The sequence below is a fragment of the Halichoerus grypus genome, chromosome 11 (genome assembly GCF_964656455.1).
Source record: "Halichoerus grypus chromosome 11, mHalGry1.hap1.1, whole genome shotgun sequence".
Lineage (NCBI taxonomy): Eukaryota > Metazoa > Chordata > Mammalia > Carnivora > Phocidae > Halichoerus > Halichoerus grypus.
Genome location: NC_135722.1, coordinates 2,060,295 through 2,078,419, shown reverse-complemented (window position 1 = coordinate 2,078,419; position 18,125 = coordinate 2,060,295). Strand labels below are relative to the sequence as shown.

The 18,125-nt window shown below is 58.7% G+C and overlaps 1 protein-coding gene across 14 annotated transcripts in view; it reads right to left on the bottom strand.

Annotated features, from left to right (window-relative positions):
• KCNQ1 (potassium voltage-gated channel subfamily Q member 1) overlaps positions 1–18,125 on the bottom strand; it is a 323,759-nt gene that overhangs the window by 171,298 nt on the left and 134,336 nt on the right. For all 14 annotated transcript variants that reach the window (XR_013442244.1, XR_013442245.1, XR_013442246.1 and 11 more), the window contains one exon: positions 6,515–6,635. Coding sequence is in view for 11 of the 14 variants with exons in the window: in XM_078057620.1 (XP_077913746.1) it covers positions 6,515–6,635 (121 nt within the window). In the remaining 3 variants the exon portion in view is untranslated. The remainder of the gene's footprint in view (positions 1–6,514; positions 6,636–18,125) is intronic.

Here is an 18,125-nt window from a genome sequence, read left to right as displayed (position 1 = left end):
CAAACCCCAGTCGCAAGGAAGCAAGGCTCTGGCAGAAAGGACACGGTCTGAGCAGTGGAACGAAGCAGAGCTACGCGTGGACCGCGGGCTGGAGTGGGATGGCGGGGAGCTGGCAGGACGGCGGAGGGAGGTCGGCCTTCTCCATGAAGGGTGCTGAGCCAGCCTGCATATCCAAGGGGGAGAAAATGTACCTTGACCTCAGCCTCACATTGGATGCAAAAATCAATTCCAGATGGACCACGGATCTACATGTGAAAGGTGAGCTAATAAAGCTTTAGAAAAACCAGAATATCTTTATGACCTTGGAGTAGTCAAAGCTTCTTTAATAGGATACAAACAGCACTATCCAGAAAGGAAATGTTTGATTAACTGGATCACATTAAGAGTTCACTTAAAGTTCTTCTGTTCGTCAAAAGACGCCCCTCTCGGGAGGAACGGCCCGCTGGGGGGGAGCCGGTGGTTCCGTGCTAGGGAAGCACGCGTGTGTGTGTGTGGGCACGTGGGAGCACGATCGTCTCTGCCCCTCGCAAGCCCTCGCCAGGACACGGGAAGGCAGACAGAAAGAACAAGTGTACATCAGTAAGAAAAGAAGTCACGAGCATTTTTACAAAGGACAATATCCAACCAAGTAGCAACACGGGGAGGGGCTCGGCTGCCTGGGCCGTCGGGTTCCTGTGGACGAAGATCCCAATCCGCCGCCGCCAGATCCCGCCCCGGCCAGGCCGAGAGGGAGCGCCGCAGGAGGGCCAGGTGCGGGGAGGGCCGGGCACGGGCGGCGGGGGTGGAGTGGCCGCGCCCACGGGGACGCTGCTCGGCAGGACTTAGGGACAGTCAGCGCGCCCATGCAGCGGCCCGGCGGCCCCACACCTAGGCAGACGCGCGCCGGAAGCGCAGCCTGTGTGTTCGCCAGAGAGGCCGCACAGGACATTCTTAGCACTAATGATAACAACCCGGCGCTGGAAGCGGCCGACAATAGGACGGATAAACAAAGTGCAGGCCGTTCACACGGTGGCGGGCCAGCCACCCGGAGCGCGTGAAGCGCTGCTCTGCACAGCCACGTGGGCACGTCTCCCGGGAAGCCAGACGGACACGCGGGTGTGGGGCCGGGGGCGTCCGTCTATAGAGGGTTCAAGAACGGGCACCGCCGAGTCCTGCTGCCAGAAGCCGAGACGGCGCTGACCGTGCAAAGGCGTGACCGGAAGTGGGCACACAGGGGCTTCCCCGGGACCCCTCTGTCTGGGTGCTAGTTATATGTGGCCCGTGCTGAGACGGACCAAGTGCTCTCGAGATCTGTGCGCTCGTGTGTGCACGTCATCCCTCACCTGGAACGTTGGAAGCACCCTGTATGCACGTGCGGACCTTTCTGGGCCTAACTTGAGAGCTGGACAACCCCGGCCTGGAGAGCGGCCGGGCCCGACCTCCCACTCAGGCCTCCTGACCACGCTGCCCTCGGGCTCAGCCTCCCCTTCTAGGTTTGGGCCCGCGGGGGACCCGCGACCACCAGAAATGTCTCCGTGGCAACCCCAGCGCCATCTGGGAAGCTGTCCCTCACATGCGCCAACATTGCCTGCCGGGTGCCGGCCAGCCTCGCCCAAGACCTGCCGTGGAGAGCCCTGAGCCCGGCCACTGGGGCGCCCCCGGACCAGGAGTTACTGTCACGGCCGCCGAGGGAGTAAGAGGCCTCCCGCTCTCCTCTGGGCCTTCTACCTGGACTGAGGGCCCACTCCCCGGAGCGCTGGCCTCAGGAGGCCGGCTGCATTCTCCTCACGTGCTCAGATGGAGGAAGTGAGGCTCCCAGAGGTTAGGGGGCCTCCGGGGCCGGCCTGCAGCTGGGCCGGTGCAGGCTGAGAGCCAGATTGAGGGCATCTGATTCCCAGTCCTGTCTCTTTCCCACTGAGCCACTCCGCCTCGCTTTTAATTTAATTAGGAGAACATTTAATCCCCCCGTGCATTTCAGAGACGGGTTGGAGCTGGCTGGGGCTGGGAGGCTCTGACGGGGCCTGTGACTCACGCAGCCCTGCACAGCACTCCCGGGCGGGCTCCCACGGGGCTTCCTTGGCACCTCGTGCAGACAGAGGTGGTCTGAGCTCTGAAGAAGACAGGACACCGGTCTGGAAAAGACAAACTGGTCTCATCTGTTCCTGGCAAGCCCCCTCCTTCATCCCCCTGGACGCTAGCCCCGAAGTGGCCTCTTCATCCTTTCCCACCAAAGTTTGCAGGGCGAGAAACAAAGCAAGGAGCATGGCTGCTCGAAGAGGTGCGGTGCCTGGCGTCTCTGCGGTCCATGGGAGTGATTTGCAGCTGGCCCCAGCGTCCCCGAAACATCCCCAGCTGAGCTGGTCCCATCCAGAGAGCTAGTCCACAGAGCCGAGCGCAGGGCCGAGCCTTGTGACATTTGCCCCCGTTTCCAGAAGGCATGGGGCTGGCCATGGCCTCACTGACAAACGCAGAATTCAGGAGACATTAGTAGTGATGTGGACGAAAGCCAGGCCGCGGCGGCCTTGCTGGAAGAGAGACACTTGAGCGTTTTGGCATGAGACTCCGCAGGGTCCAGGAGAAAGTTGGAGACATGGAAATTCTAATTAACGCACACGGGGCTGGTTTTGCTCAAGGATCTACAGGCTGTCCTGTCACAGGAGGCCCAGAGGCCCACGGTTGCTGGGGAGGTGCTCACGGTCACCTGGCGGGGGCCCACGGTACCCCAGCCCCGGCCCTGCCTTCCCTCTGCCCGCGGCCCTCCCCATGCCCACGTAGATGCACAGGGCGTCAGGCTGTGCCCCCCTGCCCCCTGCGGAGCAGGGCGGGGAGGGGGCGGCTGGTAAGCAGAAGCAGAGCCTCGTCCAGCCTCGACAGGGAGATGGAGGAACCCTTCAGGAGAACCCCAGGCTGAGGTGTTTGTGGTGGGCCTGACCTCTCGCACCACCTGCCTGGGGGGCCCACATGCACCCAATGGGATGGATGTGGACTCCTGGCCAGGCCTGGCTGTCGTGGCAGCTGGGCGAGGCGTGGGGGGCTTCACTGAGGTAGCTGACGTTTCCCAAGGCTGCTGGGACAAGGGTACCCAGGCCCAATCAGAGCCACAGATGCCCATGCGGAGGCCAGTGCTGACCAGCCGCCCGCTGCCCTCCATGCTAACAGCCCTGCCGAGGCACCACGGCCCTCACCGCCTCATCTCAGGGGAGGCTGGCCTGGCCCCGGGGGCGGGGGGTCCGGCCTGCCTTGGGACGGGAGCCACAGTCCTGGAGCTCCTTCCAGCCGGGGGCTTCGGGAGTGCCGGGGAGGGGGAGCCTGAGAAGAGCCACGCATACCCTGCTCCCCAGGAACCGAGGGTGGGGCCCATACTGAGGGCTCAGGGAGCTGGTACGGAAGCCCTGACAGCCAGAGGAGGACGTGGCCTCCCTGGGGCTAGGACGATGGAGAAGGAATCTGATGGCTGCCGATGAGGGACAAGGCAGTTTCAGATGGGGACACCACGTGCAAGGCACAGGGATGCACACAGAGGTGGCCCTCCCTTCCCACTGTCCCGCCGGTGGCCCTCAGTGGGCAGAAGGCAGTGGGTGGGGCAGGAGGCCAGAAACTCATCCCAGCTCCTGTTGGGGTGCGGGGCTCTCCTCCTCTCCTAGATGCCCCATCTCTCCCTTACACTTGCCCCTTGGAAGCCCTGTGGCAAGGCTCTGGGTCGGGGGGACACAGGTGCAGAGAGCTCGAGGCAGACAGGGGCTCCTGGAAGGTGTGTGTGTGAGACTGCGGCCCAGCCCCCTGGAGCTGGGCGACGGCCCCAGGGCTGCATGGGGACGCTGGGGCTTGCTTGTGCGGCCCAGACCACTCTGCCTCCCCGACCCACGGTGTCCCGGCGACTCCCTAGTTCGCACCCGGTTTGCTCACCGGCCCCCAACCCCCCCACCCCTCGCCCCACCAATGGCCAGCAGGCCCCGGAAAGAGGAGCTTCGCCCAGCCCCAGGGACCTTCCCATAATCAAGGCTGCAGTGACCTCACCTCCCTGGGGCCCAGCGGGTGGGGAGAGCTTGAGATGGAAACAAAATGTGTCTTTATTTATGCTTTTAATTTGAATTCTGGAACTGACCCAACGTGGTAATACACTTAACCTCAGTAAAATGCTGAAGAAAAATGAATCTGTTTTTCAGTAACTGCTTCCCACCCCCTCTGCCCCTTGCGAGACCCCCGTGCACATCCCCGTCCCTCGTGCACACACCAGGGCAGGGGACAGCCCTGTGCGGGGTCCACGGGGCCAGGCGGCCCGCAGGAGCCTCGACGTGGCCCTGAGCAACCGGAGCCAAGTTTAATCAGGGGCACGGATCACCAGGAGCGCCGGGCGGGAGGTGAAGACGCACAGCCCCAGAGCAGGCGCCCAGGGTGGGTGCACAGGGCGGGCGCAGCCCTGAGTAAACACGCCCACCAGAGCCACCTCCTCTTCCAGCCATGGTGGGGTGGGGCCTCTGCCCAGCCTGTGGCCCTGAGGCCCCAGCACCTCTCCCTGAGCGTCCATCCCACTCTCCCCAGTGGGGCTCCCTGAGGCACGGTTCCCTGTGCCAAGGACATGTCTGTCAGGTCCCCTGCCGGCTCCCCTTGACCCTGCCCTGACCGGACCACAGTGCCTTGACCTCAGTCTCCCTGCTCCCAGCCCCTGCCACAGACCCAAGTACCATGCCTGGACACCTTCCTGTCCCCCCAGCTGCTTCACGCCCAGCCGCCACCTCTGCACGGGTCTGCTGGGAGAAGCCATTGTAGGTTCTAGCATGGGGACCTGGCTGAGGACTGGGGTACAGGCCCAGGCAGCACTGGGGGTGACCAAAGAAACCTCCCCCCAGCCAGTCTTGCAGGGCCAGAGAGCCTGTGAGGCGTCACCACCCAGCTGTGTGGATGGTGGGTGGTGGCCCCGTCCTGACCGGCGGGACTCCTCGTGTGTGTGTGTGTTCGAGGGGCTGGGCCACGGCCACGGCCGAGAGAACAAAGGAGAAGAGGCTCCGTGGGAGGAGAGTGGCTAGGGGTACAGGAAGGGGCAGCAGGCCCAGTGAGGCCTGGGGTGGGGGGGTCCACCTGCCCGAGGGTCGTGGGTCCCGGCAGACTCTGAGCAGGTTCTGCACCTGTGTTGCTCGAAACACCAGCCACAGAACTCCCAACCGTTACCACTCCGTGGTCTCTCTCGTGCCCTGGACTCCGTGAAGGCCTCCGCCAAAGCGGTAAGCCAGCATTCTGCCTTCAGGCACCGGCCTGCCCGGCACTGCCCGCCCGCCCGCCCGGCTGTTCACACCTCTGCTCCCGCCCCCTTCTCCAGCAAGCCTGTCTGGTCATCTCCGGGACCGATGGGGGCCCTGCAGCCCACTCGCGCCGCGTCCACGAGCATGAGTCGCCCCTGCTTCCTGGTGAGCCGGCCGGCTCCCACCAAGCCAGGGAGCACTTCCTGGGGGCACCCTGCCAGCCACGGGGTGCTGCCCACTTCCCCGTGAGCCTGGGGGGCCTGGAAAGCTGGCCGGCGGGTCCTGCCTGGTCACAGGACCAGCCCGAGACGGTCCCGTCTCTCTCTCATTCTGGCTACGAGACTCCACCAGTGCTGCCTGAGCAGCCGGGAGGCCCCCCGACCTGGGTCCCCGCTTCCTCGGACACCTGCGAGGCAACGGCCCAGGGCCTCACCCCGACGGAGGCGCCCACGGCTCAGGACAACGCGAAGACCCCCGGAGGAAGGCGAACGCCCTTCCGGGACCTCTCCATGTGTGTGTGGAGACGCAACCGTGTCAGCAAGCGAGCCGGGGGAGGGCCGAGAGGAGCGCATGCCCTCACACCGGAACACCGTCCGGGGGAATCCCCCGTGGGGCGGCGGCCAGAACGGGCCCCAGTGCCCCACTGACCCCACCGCTCGCCGTCAGCACTGGGTGCCCCTGCTGGGAGCACTGACTCATCCCTCGCGAGGGAATCACACCACGGCCGGGCCCTGGGGACTGGCCTGGCAGGGCTGCGACGGCGGGGGAGGACGGGCGTGCGTCCCAGGCCAGCTGGGCCTCGGGGGAAGGCCAACTGGAAGGCGTGGAAAATCAGCCATTTCCTCCACCTGAAGGAGCCCCTGAGGACAGCGGAGGCCACTGGCCGACAGCGCTCGGCATCTGCCCCGCGGCTCTGGCCGGGCTTCTACGGGGAAATGCTGAAAAACAAAGTCGTCTCTTTTTTGGGGGGTGGGGGTGGGGGCGAGGGGAGAGAAAAACAATCTCCTCAGACGCTCGAGGCACAAAAACAAGTGGAAAATGATCAGTTTGGTTTTCCATAAGTCAAAACAAGAGGATCATGTTCCCAGACTTGGCGGGAAATGCCCCTGCTCTCCTCCCCGCCTGGTGCCCGGGCACTGGGTCTGGCCCCTGGCAGCGGGCGGGTGGCCCCCAGTCACTGAGGGCAGGCGGCAAGTGGTGGCGGGCCCCGCGTGAGCAGGCCCGAGCCCCGGGCCGGCAGCGAGGCGACCCCTCGGAGCCCCATGTCCCTCCAGCCCGGGCGGGCGGACACTCACTGTGACACGTGGGTGATGGGCGCCAGCAGCGTCTCCCCCTCCAGGTCCAGGTCCTCGGCAAAGCTGTTGGTTCTCACGAAGTGGGCTGTGCTCACCTCTAGCAGCATGGGGCTCTTCTTCACTGTGGGGAAAGGCGTGGGGCAGCACGTGAGGCCTCCATGGAAGGCTCGATGGGGCCCAGGGCGGCCCAGAGCCGGGCTCAGATGCCCACCCCAACTGGCCACCCCAGCCGGGGGGCGGGGGGAACAGACTTGCACGCCCAGAGCTTCCCCCAAACTGACAAGACATATACCCGCAGAGCTGGGTGAGGAGTGGGGATGGTTTCCGAAGCTTCTGCCCTAAGGATCTGCGGGGCCGGCGGGTGAAAATGGCCCCCACGTGCCTGAGGCCTCAAAGGCCTGTGACCCCTTCCCAGGGGGAGGACTGCCTGGGCTGAGCTCAGGTGTCCAGGCCTGTCCCCGGATTCACAGCTGACACTCAGGTCAACAGTAAAACGCAGCTGATAAACACAGGTCTGCTGAGAGACCCTGACTTCCGCCACGGCACCATCACCCTCACGCAGACAGAGGGCCTTGTATCAGTGAAGACCCAAGGTGGTCTCTTGCCCACAAGTAGCCACAAGCCTGGGAGAGAGGGGGCAGCCCTGGAGCCCCTGGCCCCCTGTTCAGGCCACAGGGCCACACTGGCCACCCAGACCCCAAGGAAAGCACCGAACTACCTCACCCCAACGGACCCGTGTCACACTCAGGTTCCCGGGCCCGCCCCCAACAATCTGGTGCCGGTGCTCAGGGCTGATAAGAATACCTACCAGTCCCCAGATATTCAACGCGGACTGATTTTTCTTTTCCCCATTTAAAGATTTTATTGTGAAAGAAGTTCTCATTGTAAAAATTTAGGGCACCAACTCAAAGATTCACGAAGGCTCGCCTCCTCCAAGGTCATCTGTGTCAACTGCCCGGTGGATTCCTAGCTCATCGCTCTCTGCTCCTCGTACAGCTGACACCAGGTGAGACTCTCTCTGTTTATATGCACACGTGTCTGCTCTGCCCCCCCCACACTGCAGCGCGCCCATCTCATCTTTCTATAGGTGTACAGACAGGGAACTATGCTTTGGTAGTTGGGACAACCGTCCGTGGCTTACGTCTGCCACAGTTCACTCAGCCACTCCGTGGTGGATGGTTGCTGAGGCTCCCCTGGCTTTAAGCCACTGCTTTGAGGCGATGATGTGCCACCCATTTGTTTTTTTGTTGTTGGTTTGTTAGTTTTTTAAAGATTTTATTTATTTATTTGACAGAGAGAGACACAGCGAGAGAGGGAACACAAGCAGGGGGAGCGGGAGAGGGAGAAGCAGGCTTCCCACGGAGCAGGGAGCCCGATGCGGGACTCGATCCCAGGACCCTGGGATCATGACCTGAGCCGAAGGCAGATGCTTAACGACTGAGCCACCCAGGTGCCCCAACACGCCACCCATTTGTAAGAAAACCTGACACTGGGGTCAGGTGTGAGGGTGCTTCCCAGGTAATTGGAAGCGTTTTCCCAAGAAGCTGTAGCAATTCAGACTTCACCAGCAGTGTGTGAATGTGACCGCTAGCCCACGTCCATGCCCACAGCAGCTGCTGGTGCCCTTCCCAGGGCCCGCCAGGCACGGAGGAAGACAAGGGTGGTTTTATTTTTTTCCTTTTATGCTGAAGGCCTTTTGTGGCTTGGAGGCCGTTTGGACTTCCTCTTGCAGAACTGAATTGCCTGTTCATATCTTTTGCTCATTTCTACTTGTCAACTTGTAGGAATTGTTTACCAATTAAAGATATTAACCCTTTGTCACGTAAGGTAGAGAAATCTTCCCCAGTCTTTTTGGTCTTTTAGCCTTTGAGTGTGGTTGTGTTTATCATAGAAAATGTTTTATGTGTCTACAGGGATATACCTATCTTTTGCTTTATGTAAAAGGAAGATTTTCCCACTTCAAAGGAATATAACTGCCTCTTAAATTTACTTGTGATATAAATGTATGAGTGTTGTGTGTGTAAATTTTAATGCATTTAACATTTATGCCTAACGTTCTGGGCATTCACCAACAATCTGGAAGTGTAAAAGTACTGTGTGCAATCTTAAGAAACTAACGTAAGAAACAAAATATAAAATTTCTTGAGGAAGACACAGAAGAATATCTCTGGGCCTTGGATTTGGCAATGAGTTTTGAAGTACAATGCTACAAGCTCAGTTGGTGAGAGGAAGAAATTGACAAACTGGACTTTACCAAAATTAAAGATGTTTGCTCTGCAGAAGATACTGCTAAGGGAAACAGAGAGAAGCTACAGACCTGGGGAAGGCGTCTCCACATCTCCTATTTGGCCAAGGACTTGTATCTAGAATATATAAAGAACCCTTGCAACTTGACAGCAGGAAAGCCACCAACCCAATCTAAGAAATGGATTACAAGCAAGCGTGGAAAAAGATGCTCAGTTTGGTCAACATCAGTAGTTGTTAGGGAAATGCAAGGTAAATAAATCCACAGTGAGCGACCACGACACCTTTGCTGGAGTGGCTAAATTTTGTTTTTTTAAGATTTTATTTATTTGAGAGACAGAGAGAGAGCAGAGCGAGAGAGAGAACACGGGGTGGGGGGCAGAGGGAGAAGCAGACTCCCCTCTGAGCAGGCAGCCTGATGCGGGACTCAATCCCTGGACCCTGGATCATGACCCGAGCCAAAGGCAGATGCTTCACTGACTGAGCCACCCAGGCACCCCTCGGGAATGGCTAAATTTTGTTAAACAAAACTTGAGGCCTGACAACGCCACGTACTCAGGAGGACGTGGAGCAAATGGAGCTCGCTGCCACCGGTGGGAACGAGGAATGACGCGGCCATGCTGGAAACCAGTTTGGCGGTATCTCATAAAGCTAACCGTGCACCTGCCATGTGACCCAGCAGTCCTTCTCCCAGATATTTACCCAAGTGAGTCAAAAATTTACGTTCACAAAAAGCTGTACATAAACGTGCACAGCCACTTCACTCACAATCGCCCAAACCTAGAAACAGCCAAGACATCCCTCAGTGGGTGAATGGGTAAATGAACGGTGTTATAGCCAGATGATGGAACACTGCCCAGCAACCAGAAGAAATGAACTAATAATTCGTGGAGCAACATGGGTGACTCTCACATGCATTTTGCTAAAGCAGTGAAAGAAGCCAGATGTAAGAGGCTACATGTTCTATGATTCCATTTCTATGACATTCTGGAAAAGGCAAAACTGCAAGGACATAAAACAGATCAATGGCTGCTCGTGTTTATGGGAGGGGGAGTATTTGACTTCCAAAGGGTTGCATCAGGGAATTTCTAGGCCTGTGGAACTTCTCTCGGTGATGCTCTGGTGGTAGATACGTGATTCCAGGCATTTGTCAAAACCCACAGAACTGTCTCTCTCCAAGAATGAATTCTATTGTATGCAAACTGAAACAAACAAACAAACAAAACCAAAAAACCCCACATCAACCAGCCTGTTGCAGGATCCTAGGAATGAAAGCAGACTGGGACAAGTGAATTCTGTGTGACGAATGTATGACATCATACCGCATGCCATGGAACGGATGGGGAGAAGGTTCCTGAGCCTTGGGAAACCACCTTTAGACTGTCATAAACATAGGGCTCTAGTTGGTAATTTTGCTTCTCGTAGGGAAACTACGGGTTAAACAAATAAGTAAATAAATTATTGATAACCAGAGCCAGGTTTCTCACTCTTGGAGAAATGCAGTAGCAAACAGAGTGTGTCATTGGGCGGGGTACAAATGACCCCATGGCTGGAAATTGCAGTAGGAACTCATATTGCACTTCCTATAGACACGTGCGTTTCCTTGGGTTACGGACGTACATATATTTCCTCGCTCTGTCCACGGAGAGGCCCCGGAAGCAGTGACGACCTGGGAGCCACAAGCACCCCCAGGGCCAGATCCTGGTTTCTAAACACCATCCGCTTTCTGGTCGGAGGAACCAGCGCTCTCTGGCTGAGGATGAGTCTAGGGCCAGGGCAGGGCAGATGCACGAGGAGCCTGAGGTTACTGCTGATTGCTGGAAAGGAAGGGGATGCTCAGAATGGATGGGGGATACATCGAGTGGGCACAGGAACTAAGCCAAAGGGCTCTCGATCCAGTGGCCAAAGCCAGAGCAGTTTGAGCCACAAAATAAATAACAGTAGTATCGAATTAGAGCTCAAAACACAAGTATCCCTGAATCCATCCTGATAAGAATTAATAACTGGAAGAGAGGGACAGGTGTTCTTCCACAGATGAATGCTCAAAGCAGTCGGTGGAACGTGAAGGCGAGACTTCAGAGTATCTCCCTCGGGTACCTCTTCACAGCTGTGCTGGTCTTAACACAGGTTCACCGACCCTTTCCCACCCTGTCCGGCAGGAGGTGGAGCACGGGGCCCCTCCCCTTGAGGACCGCGCACTCCATGACTCGCTTCCACGGCCAGGCTACGGGAAGGGGAAGGGGTGACACAACCTCGCCCCGGGGGTCAAGGTTAGCAGCGCCAGTGACAGATCACGTTGATGTCGTGAACCCACGATGAGATGCACTCTGCAAAGCGTCTCACTTCTGCGCCTGCAAACCCATAACCCCAGTCTCACCCTGAGATACCCGACAAGCCCAATTGCTGACACCTGGCCAGTATTCCTCAAAAATGCCAAGGTCACAAAAACCGAGGAAGGACTGAGGAGGGGGTTTCACGGATCAGAAAAGTCCCCGAGACCTGTTGAATATAAATGTACCGTAATTGATGGATCTCAGAACAAAGGACAGTAGTTAAACTGGGGAGATCCAAATGAACGAACTAAACTGTAGCTTAGTAATAGTGCTGCTGCAACGGCAATTTTTCAGTTTTAGCAATTACCCCAGGTTGCACAAGGTGCAGACATCGGGGAAGCTGGTAAAAGGTACACAGGGACTCTCTGTACTATTTTGCCTCTCCTGTAAATCGAATATGTATTTTGAAATCAGAAAAAAAAAAACCAAAACAAAAAAAGAACCCCAGCAACCCCAAATCAAAAGAACAAACGAAAAAATCCTGTATACAATAGTACAGAAAATTCTTCAGTATCTAATCAAGGATATACAAGAACCCCAAGGAGAGATGATTAGGCCTTAATGAGAGCCATTCAAGAAGACATAACCTAACTAAGGGGAGAAATAGACTTTTGTTCCGCTGATTAGAAGACTCAATAGTGAAAAGATCCTCCTCCTCGAACCTTATAGAAATCATAAGGTCTGTGTGTTGGAGCCCGGCACCTGATTCTAAAATTGATCTGGAAATGCAAAAAGCCAAGAATTGCCAATATTCTCGAAGAACAGCGAGCTAAGAGCATTCGCTCTGCCAGACACCCACACTTCTTACAAAGCCGTGGCCTGTGAGATGGGTGCTGCGGATACACAGAGAGGTGGCCGGGCCGGCAGGACAGGATGGCGCGTCGGGAAATAGCCCGCATGCCCAGGCACGCTTGCCCCGAGTCCGAGGTGGCCGGCACAGGGTGGGAGAGGGTGTTCGGGGACAGTCGACTGTCCACGTGGGAGAAACGTTAAATTGGCCCCCTCCTACTGTACACCAAAAATTCATCCTCGGCATTCCGGGCGACTGAAGACTTACGGAGAAAAGCAAAAACTCTAAAGCCTTTAGAACGGAACCTAGAAGAATCTAGAAGAATCTCCATGACCTCAGAGTTTGGAAGGGTTTCCTAAGACTTCAACAATATCCGTATGGGAAAAGGCCGATGGATTCGACCGCACTTAAAATCAAGGCCTCATCAGCAAACAACACCTTCAGGAGTGAAAAGAGGACCACGGAAGAGGCGCACGCACCACAGAGAAAGAACTCAGGCAAATCAACAGGGAAAATATAAAGCACGTAATGAACAGTGGGCAGCAACGAAGCACATCGGCAAAGAAGGATCCGGATGGCTGGAGGACACGCGCAAAAGTGTTGTGCCTGCCTTGCAATCAGGGAGATGTAAACAAACGCGGGGAGCTCACGGCCCGTGGGGGTGAGGGGCAGACTTCCAGCAGGAAACTGCGCAGACATGACTTAGTCACACCAGGGAGAAGAGTTCTCTGCCCATGACATTCCCAGAGAGCACAGGAAAGTGACCGGTAAGCCTCGAGGAATGCGAGGACATTCAAAGGCTCACAGGCCTGGGAGCTGGCCGCCTCCATTTTAGAGACTCGGGGCTGAGATTCAAGTACCCTGGGTTATATTATACAGTTGTCAAGTGACAGAGCTGAAACTCCGTCCAGGATTCAAATGTTCTTTCAAAAAAGAAAAAAAAGAAGGAGGAAAGGAAAAAGAACACAAATACATATTTTTACATCTGCATCACTTGTATACAGAAGGAAAGAAGGGCAGGACGGTGGCTGGAAAGCGGGGCTGCTTTCTAAACGCCCGAGATGACGAGTGCCATCTCCAGAGCCCGCGGGCTGGGCGGTGGGGGGTGGGGGGAGCCACCTGACCCCTGGGAAAGGCCCAGCCCTGGTGTTTTAGGAAATTAAACTGTGCACATCCGTTGGCTGCCCGCAGCGGGAGGGGCCCGCACCTGTCAGAGAAGAATGTGTGCTGATTGGTTTAATCCTGGGAACAGCACGAGGGGCCCCGCAGCGAGGGGCAAAGAGAGGATCCACAGGTGTGTTTTTCCAAACCGCTCTGCCCGGTGTCTGTGTCAGAGACTTCGGGGTCTGCCTTCCTCCCCCGTCGCGGGCAGGCAGTGGCCGGGGGGCCGCGGACCACCCCCCGATTCCCGCGGCTGTCACAGCTGCAGCCGGAGGTGCAGGGAGTCTGGGAGATGGGGCCTCGCGTCCTCAGCAGATACGGCCGCACGCTGCCCCCTTCAGGCACGGGCTCGGGGGCAGGTGCCGGGACCCAGGAGAGCCGGCTTGTGGCCCCCACCCTCCAAGGAGCCCGAGATGGGACAAGAAAACCCACAGCCCTGGCCTCCCAGCCATGGAGCAGGCCGAGCCCACGAGCCCACCGTGCACCCGCCTGGGCAGCACCGCCGGGACACCCGGCCCCCAGGAGGCCCGGGCCCCAGGGAAGAGCCCGCAGTGTCCCGGTGACGAGGAAGTCGCACTTGCGTGAAGACGGCCCCATGTTCCGATGCTGTCATTCCTTGCTGCTTTGCCTTGTCAAGGCCAGAATCTGGGCCGAAGTGTTCAGGGCAGAACAAAACAATTTTGTTTTCTAGGAAAATGGGAGGTCTGGGATGGCGAGCGCAGCCTCTGGCGTGGCGACCGGCACAGCTGGTGACATGGGCTGCCAAGCCGCGCCCTCCCTCCGGAGAACAGAACCGAACACAGCAGCTTCCTTCCCGGCCGGCAGCCGGGCTCGGGAGGCCGATGTCAAGTTCCTTTAAAAAAAAATATATGGGCACAGAAGAAAGACTGGAAGGAAATAGACCGAAATGTTAACTGTGTCTGGGTTTGGGTGAAGAGACGCTGGGTGACTTTCGTGTCCTTCCTTCACGCGTCGTGTTTTCCAGTTGGGACGGCACCTCTGCATGCTGGGGAGGCAGCTGTTTGTGGAAGGCTCCCACCCCGTGCCCTTCAGGCCCCCACCCCGCCGGAAGCGCCCCCCTCGGGGCCCGAGCCGCAGCCCGCCATGCACGCGCCCCAGGCCTCCCTCCCGGCGGCGCCGACCCTCGCCTCCCTTGGCTCCCTACGTGTCCCCCTCGCTCACACGGCCAGGCTGGGTCAACCCCAACACCAGGACTCGCCTGGCTCCCCTGAGATGCAGGAGGAGGGTCACATTCCCCCTCTGCGGCTTGAGGGTGACCCTGCTCCATCATCACAAGAGCGCCACGGGGTGGCGGCCTCCGTCCCTGATTCTAGAGGAGCAGACTGAGGGTCGGAAGGGCAACACGTTGTGCCCTGGGTCCTGCAGACGAGTGGGACTCCAGCAGCAAGGCAGACCCACGGCCAGGCTTCAGCCCACCCTCCCTCCCCCGGCCCCACTGCCCCCTGCCCTCCACCCTGGGGACAGTCTCCCTGGTAACTTCCCCGCCACCCCTCGTGACTGATTAAAGTCCTGTGTAGCCCCCCAGGGGTAACCCGCGTCCTCCGCCGGCTCTCTCTGCCCGGGGTAGGCGGGCATGGGGCTCCCGTGTGCCCGGCCCCGGCCCTTGGCACTCAGGCACAGGCTCGGTCCCTGGGCCGGCCTGTCCCACGGGGATAAACAGAAGCTGCCCCTGTCCTTCCCGAGCCAGAGCCCCCTCCCCCCCCCGAAATCCAGCCCTCTTGGCGGATTTGCCAAAGCCCTGCAGATCCAGCACCGTGACCGGGAACCCCCTCCCTGGGCATGCGGACAGCTGCCTGAGCCCGGCCCGCAGAGCCCGAGCCAGCCCGGCCACCACCTGTGTCTGTGCGCAGAGGCGAGGAGTAAGGAGCAGGGACAGAAAGCGCAGAAGCCGTCCCCACAACAGCTGCAAGGAACAGGGCGAGCGCTGGAGCGGGACTGTATTCCCAGCTGGTACCCAGTTCCGCCAGGAAAATACCTTGCTTGAGGGGACACCTGTTGTTTTCGCCTGCCTGGCAGCCAGGCCTGGGCTTTGGGAAGAGCTTCTTGAATCGTCCTCAGGGAGCTGCCCCTTCCCCACTCCCAGGCTGCAGGGCTCGGGCACCCAAGGGCTGTCCCCAACAGGGGCCCATGGCCCAGGTCCGGGGATGGCTCGTACCCTGGCTGGGGCCAACGAGACCCTGGCCCCAGACTCCGGCAGGAACAAGGGGGGAAAGAGACGGCCTCTGTCTGCCAGGTTTGCTGAGCTGGTGGCCATCTTGTCCCCTTGGGAAAGGGCTGCCTGAGGCTACAGCTGTCCCTGTCCCCGTCCCTCTCCCCGGGGCCTGTGCACAGGGCGGGGTGGGGGGCGGTGAGGAGAGGGAGCGGGAGAGCAGAAGAGGGAGCAAGGCGGGTCGGGGGAGAGCACAAGAGGGGGAGAGTGAGAACAAGCAAGCGAGATCATCCCAGCCCCGGGGTCCAGCTGTGTCTGAAACAGCTGGGTCCAGATGTACGAGCCAAAAAATGTCCCTTTTGTGCTTCAGCTCGCTTGAGTTTGGGGTTCCATCGTTTGTTACCAGGACAGTGCCCTCGGGAATGTGTGTGACAAACGGCGGTGAGACATGAGCCTGAAGGGAGGGATCTGGGGGGTCGAGGTCCCAGGAGAGCTCGGGGACGCACAGGGGACGAAGGGGCTCCTGAAAGCCAGTGGCTGGCCTTCTCCTGCTGGGATGCTCGTCCGCCCTCTCCACCCCTTCCGCGAGGCCCTGTCCGTACCCCACGTGATGGGATGACTGGCGCCGACCGGGGAACGTGCCGGACCTCCGTCCAGTTGGGGACATGCAGATAGAGTTGACATGAGCAGAACAGCCACCAGGGAGTCAAGGGCAAAGGCGACCTTGGGCGTCCTGGCCCATCCTGGGGACCCCGAGTGGAGGACACGGAGGACCCTCTCCCCATGCCTCCCCTCCCACCAGAGCTCCCCGGCCCCCGCACACACGAGCTGCGTGCCCAGGGGTGGGGTCTGAATGGCGGGGGCGCTGGGGAGGACGGGTGGCCACAGCGCCAGGGCAGGGTCAGGCCCAAGCGCGTACAGGAAGCAAAAAGGGAGCAACACAGCCACCCACACAACTCTGCGACCCTTTGGGGTCCCCGTGCTCCAGGAAGTCACTGTCCGAGCCTCCCAGGACACAGTTTCAGGGGCTGGTTCCCGGCAGCAAGAACAGCCCCGGGAAACGCTAATATACAATGGAATCTGGGCTGAGCACTGTCTTCTCCAAGAGCTGAGCTCACAGGACATTCCCAAGAAACCTCTGGAGAGGTGGGGAGGAAAGTTTCTGGAGGTCTTTGGATGAAGAAAACAAAAAAGTGGCCTTGATTTTCAAGGCAAAATTACAGAGGAAGAAAAAAATGTTTTTAATCTAATTAAGAGCGATCTTTTCACCTTCATCACAACATCGCGGAGACGTGCCAGAGCTTCACTTCACACAATAATCAGAGCAATTAGTGAGGAGAAGCCTTGGAAACCGGTGCAGATGTTCTCAGAATGTTTAATGGGGAAATGAGTTGCAGGCCTCGTTCTCAGCATCCGGCTCCAGGCCCTGGCTACCAAATCCAGACATCTGCTGGGGCCCCACCCCCAGGCCCCGAGGGCGCGGGCTTGAGAAACGCAGGTCCCTTCCCAGGCCGCCTCCCAGCCAGGCCAGATCTGGGGCTGAGAGGCTCCCCACGGCTCCCCAGGCTGGAGCCTGCACACAGTCAGAGCCACCCCAGAGCTGGGGGGAGGCTTAACGTCAAAATTATGTTAACAACTGATGTCAAAAATAATCAGCTCAGCCTGGCTCCCCCACCCCGTCCCTGCTGGCTGCAGGAGGGCTGGGAGGCAGGGAGAGGGCAGCGGACCCTGAGGGGAACTCGGCTACGGCCGCCCCCCACCCCTGCGTCCCCCAAGTTCGCACAGACCCACTGTGTCGTGAAAAGACGTAGGGGCATCTGCCCGCTATGGCCGCAGGGGCCCCATTCCAATGCTGCCGGCCTCTTCGTGGGCCCAGGAGTCAAACTGGTTGAACATGAGGAATTTCCAATCATCAGAGAACACATGGGCAAACAGGATGATGCTTTACTTAAGAACCGGTCGGTTCCAGAGACCGGGGGCCACTGGGCTGATGTTCTCGAAGCCCTGCGCGGGTCAGGCAGCTCGGCAGAGCTTCCCGGAGGGGACACAGTGGTAAACGACACACGCCGACCCTACTCTCTGGGACCTGCTACTTATGTGAGCACTCTCTCTGACCTCGGGGCCTGTGCAGCCACACACGGGCTGGGCCAGAAGTGAGAGCGGGGTGGACCCCCTGCAGGGAAGCCCCCCTCCGGCAGAGAGATCAATACCCTAGCTCCCTTAGCAGCTGCTGGGGCAGCTCTGAGGAGTGCTCTATGCAGCTTCCCAGCTGCCCGCCACGGAGCTCACCCTCAATAAAGTGCACTGCACAAGGATTCCTGAATTGGGCTCTGTATCCAGTGGAACTGACCCAAGACACGGTGACAGGAAGCCATGGGAGCATTTTAAGTAGGAGAGCAGCAAGGTCCACTTTATATTGAAAGAATTCCCTTGGGTTGCTGTGTGAAGAATGGACAGGAGGAGGCAGGGACAGAAACTGAATGACCAGTGAAGAGGGAAGGCCAACCACCCAGGCGAAGAGACAGCAGCAGTGTGGCCGGGGAAAGGGGCTGCCGGGGAGGCCAGAGGTGGGCAAGGTCTGGAGAGCTGAGAATCTGCTGATGGCTTAGACGGGCGCATGGAGGAAAAGGCATTGCCTCCAGCAGACATCCAGCCAGGCCCGGAGACCAGCGGCATGCTGCTCCCTTCCCTCTGGTTTCAAACCTCCCCCAAACTCTAAAACCAAGAAGTGCAGGTAAAACCAACCATAGATGGAGCATGCCTTCGGCAGCATGAGGAGACAGAACACCATGGCCTTCTGATCGCCTGTGAGTGTAGAAATGGGCCAGATTCGAACAGCGCTCTAACTACCTCCCATCACTGCCAGCCTCTGGCTACAGAGTCAGGAGATGGAGGTTTAAGATGCTCTGTCAA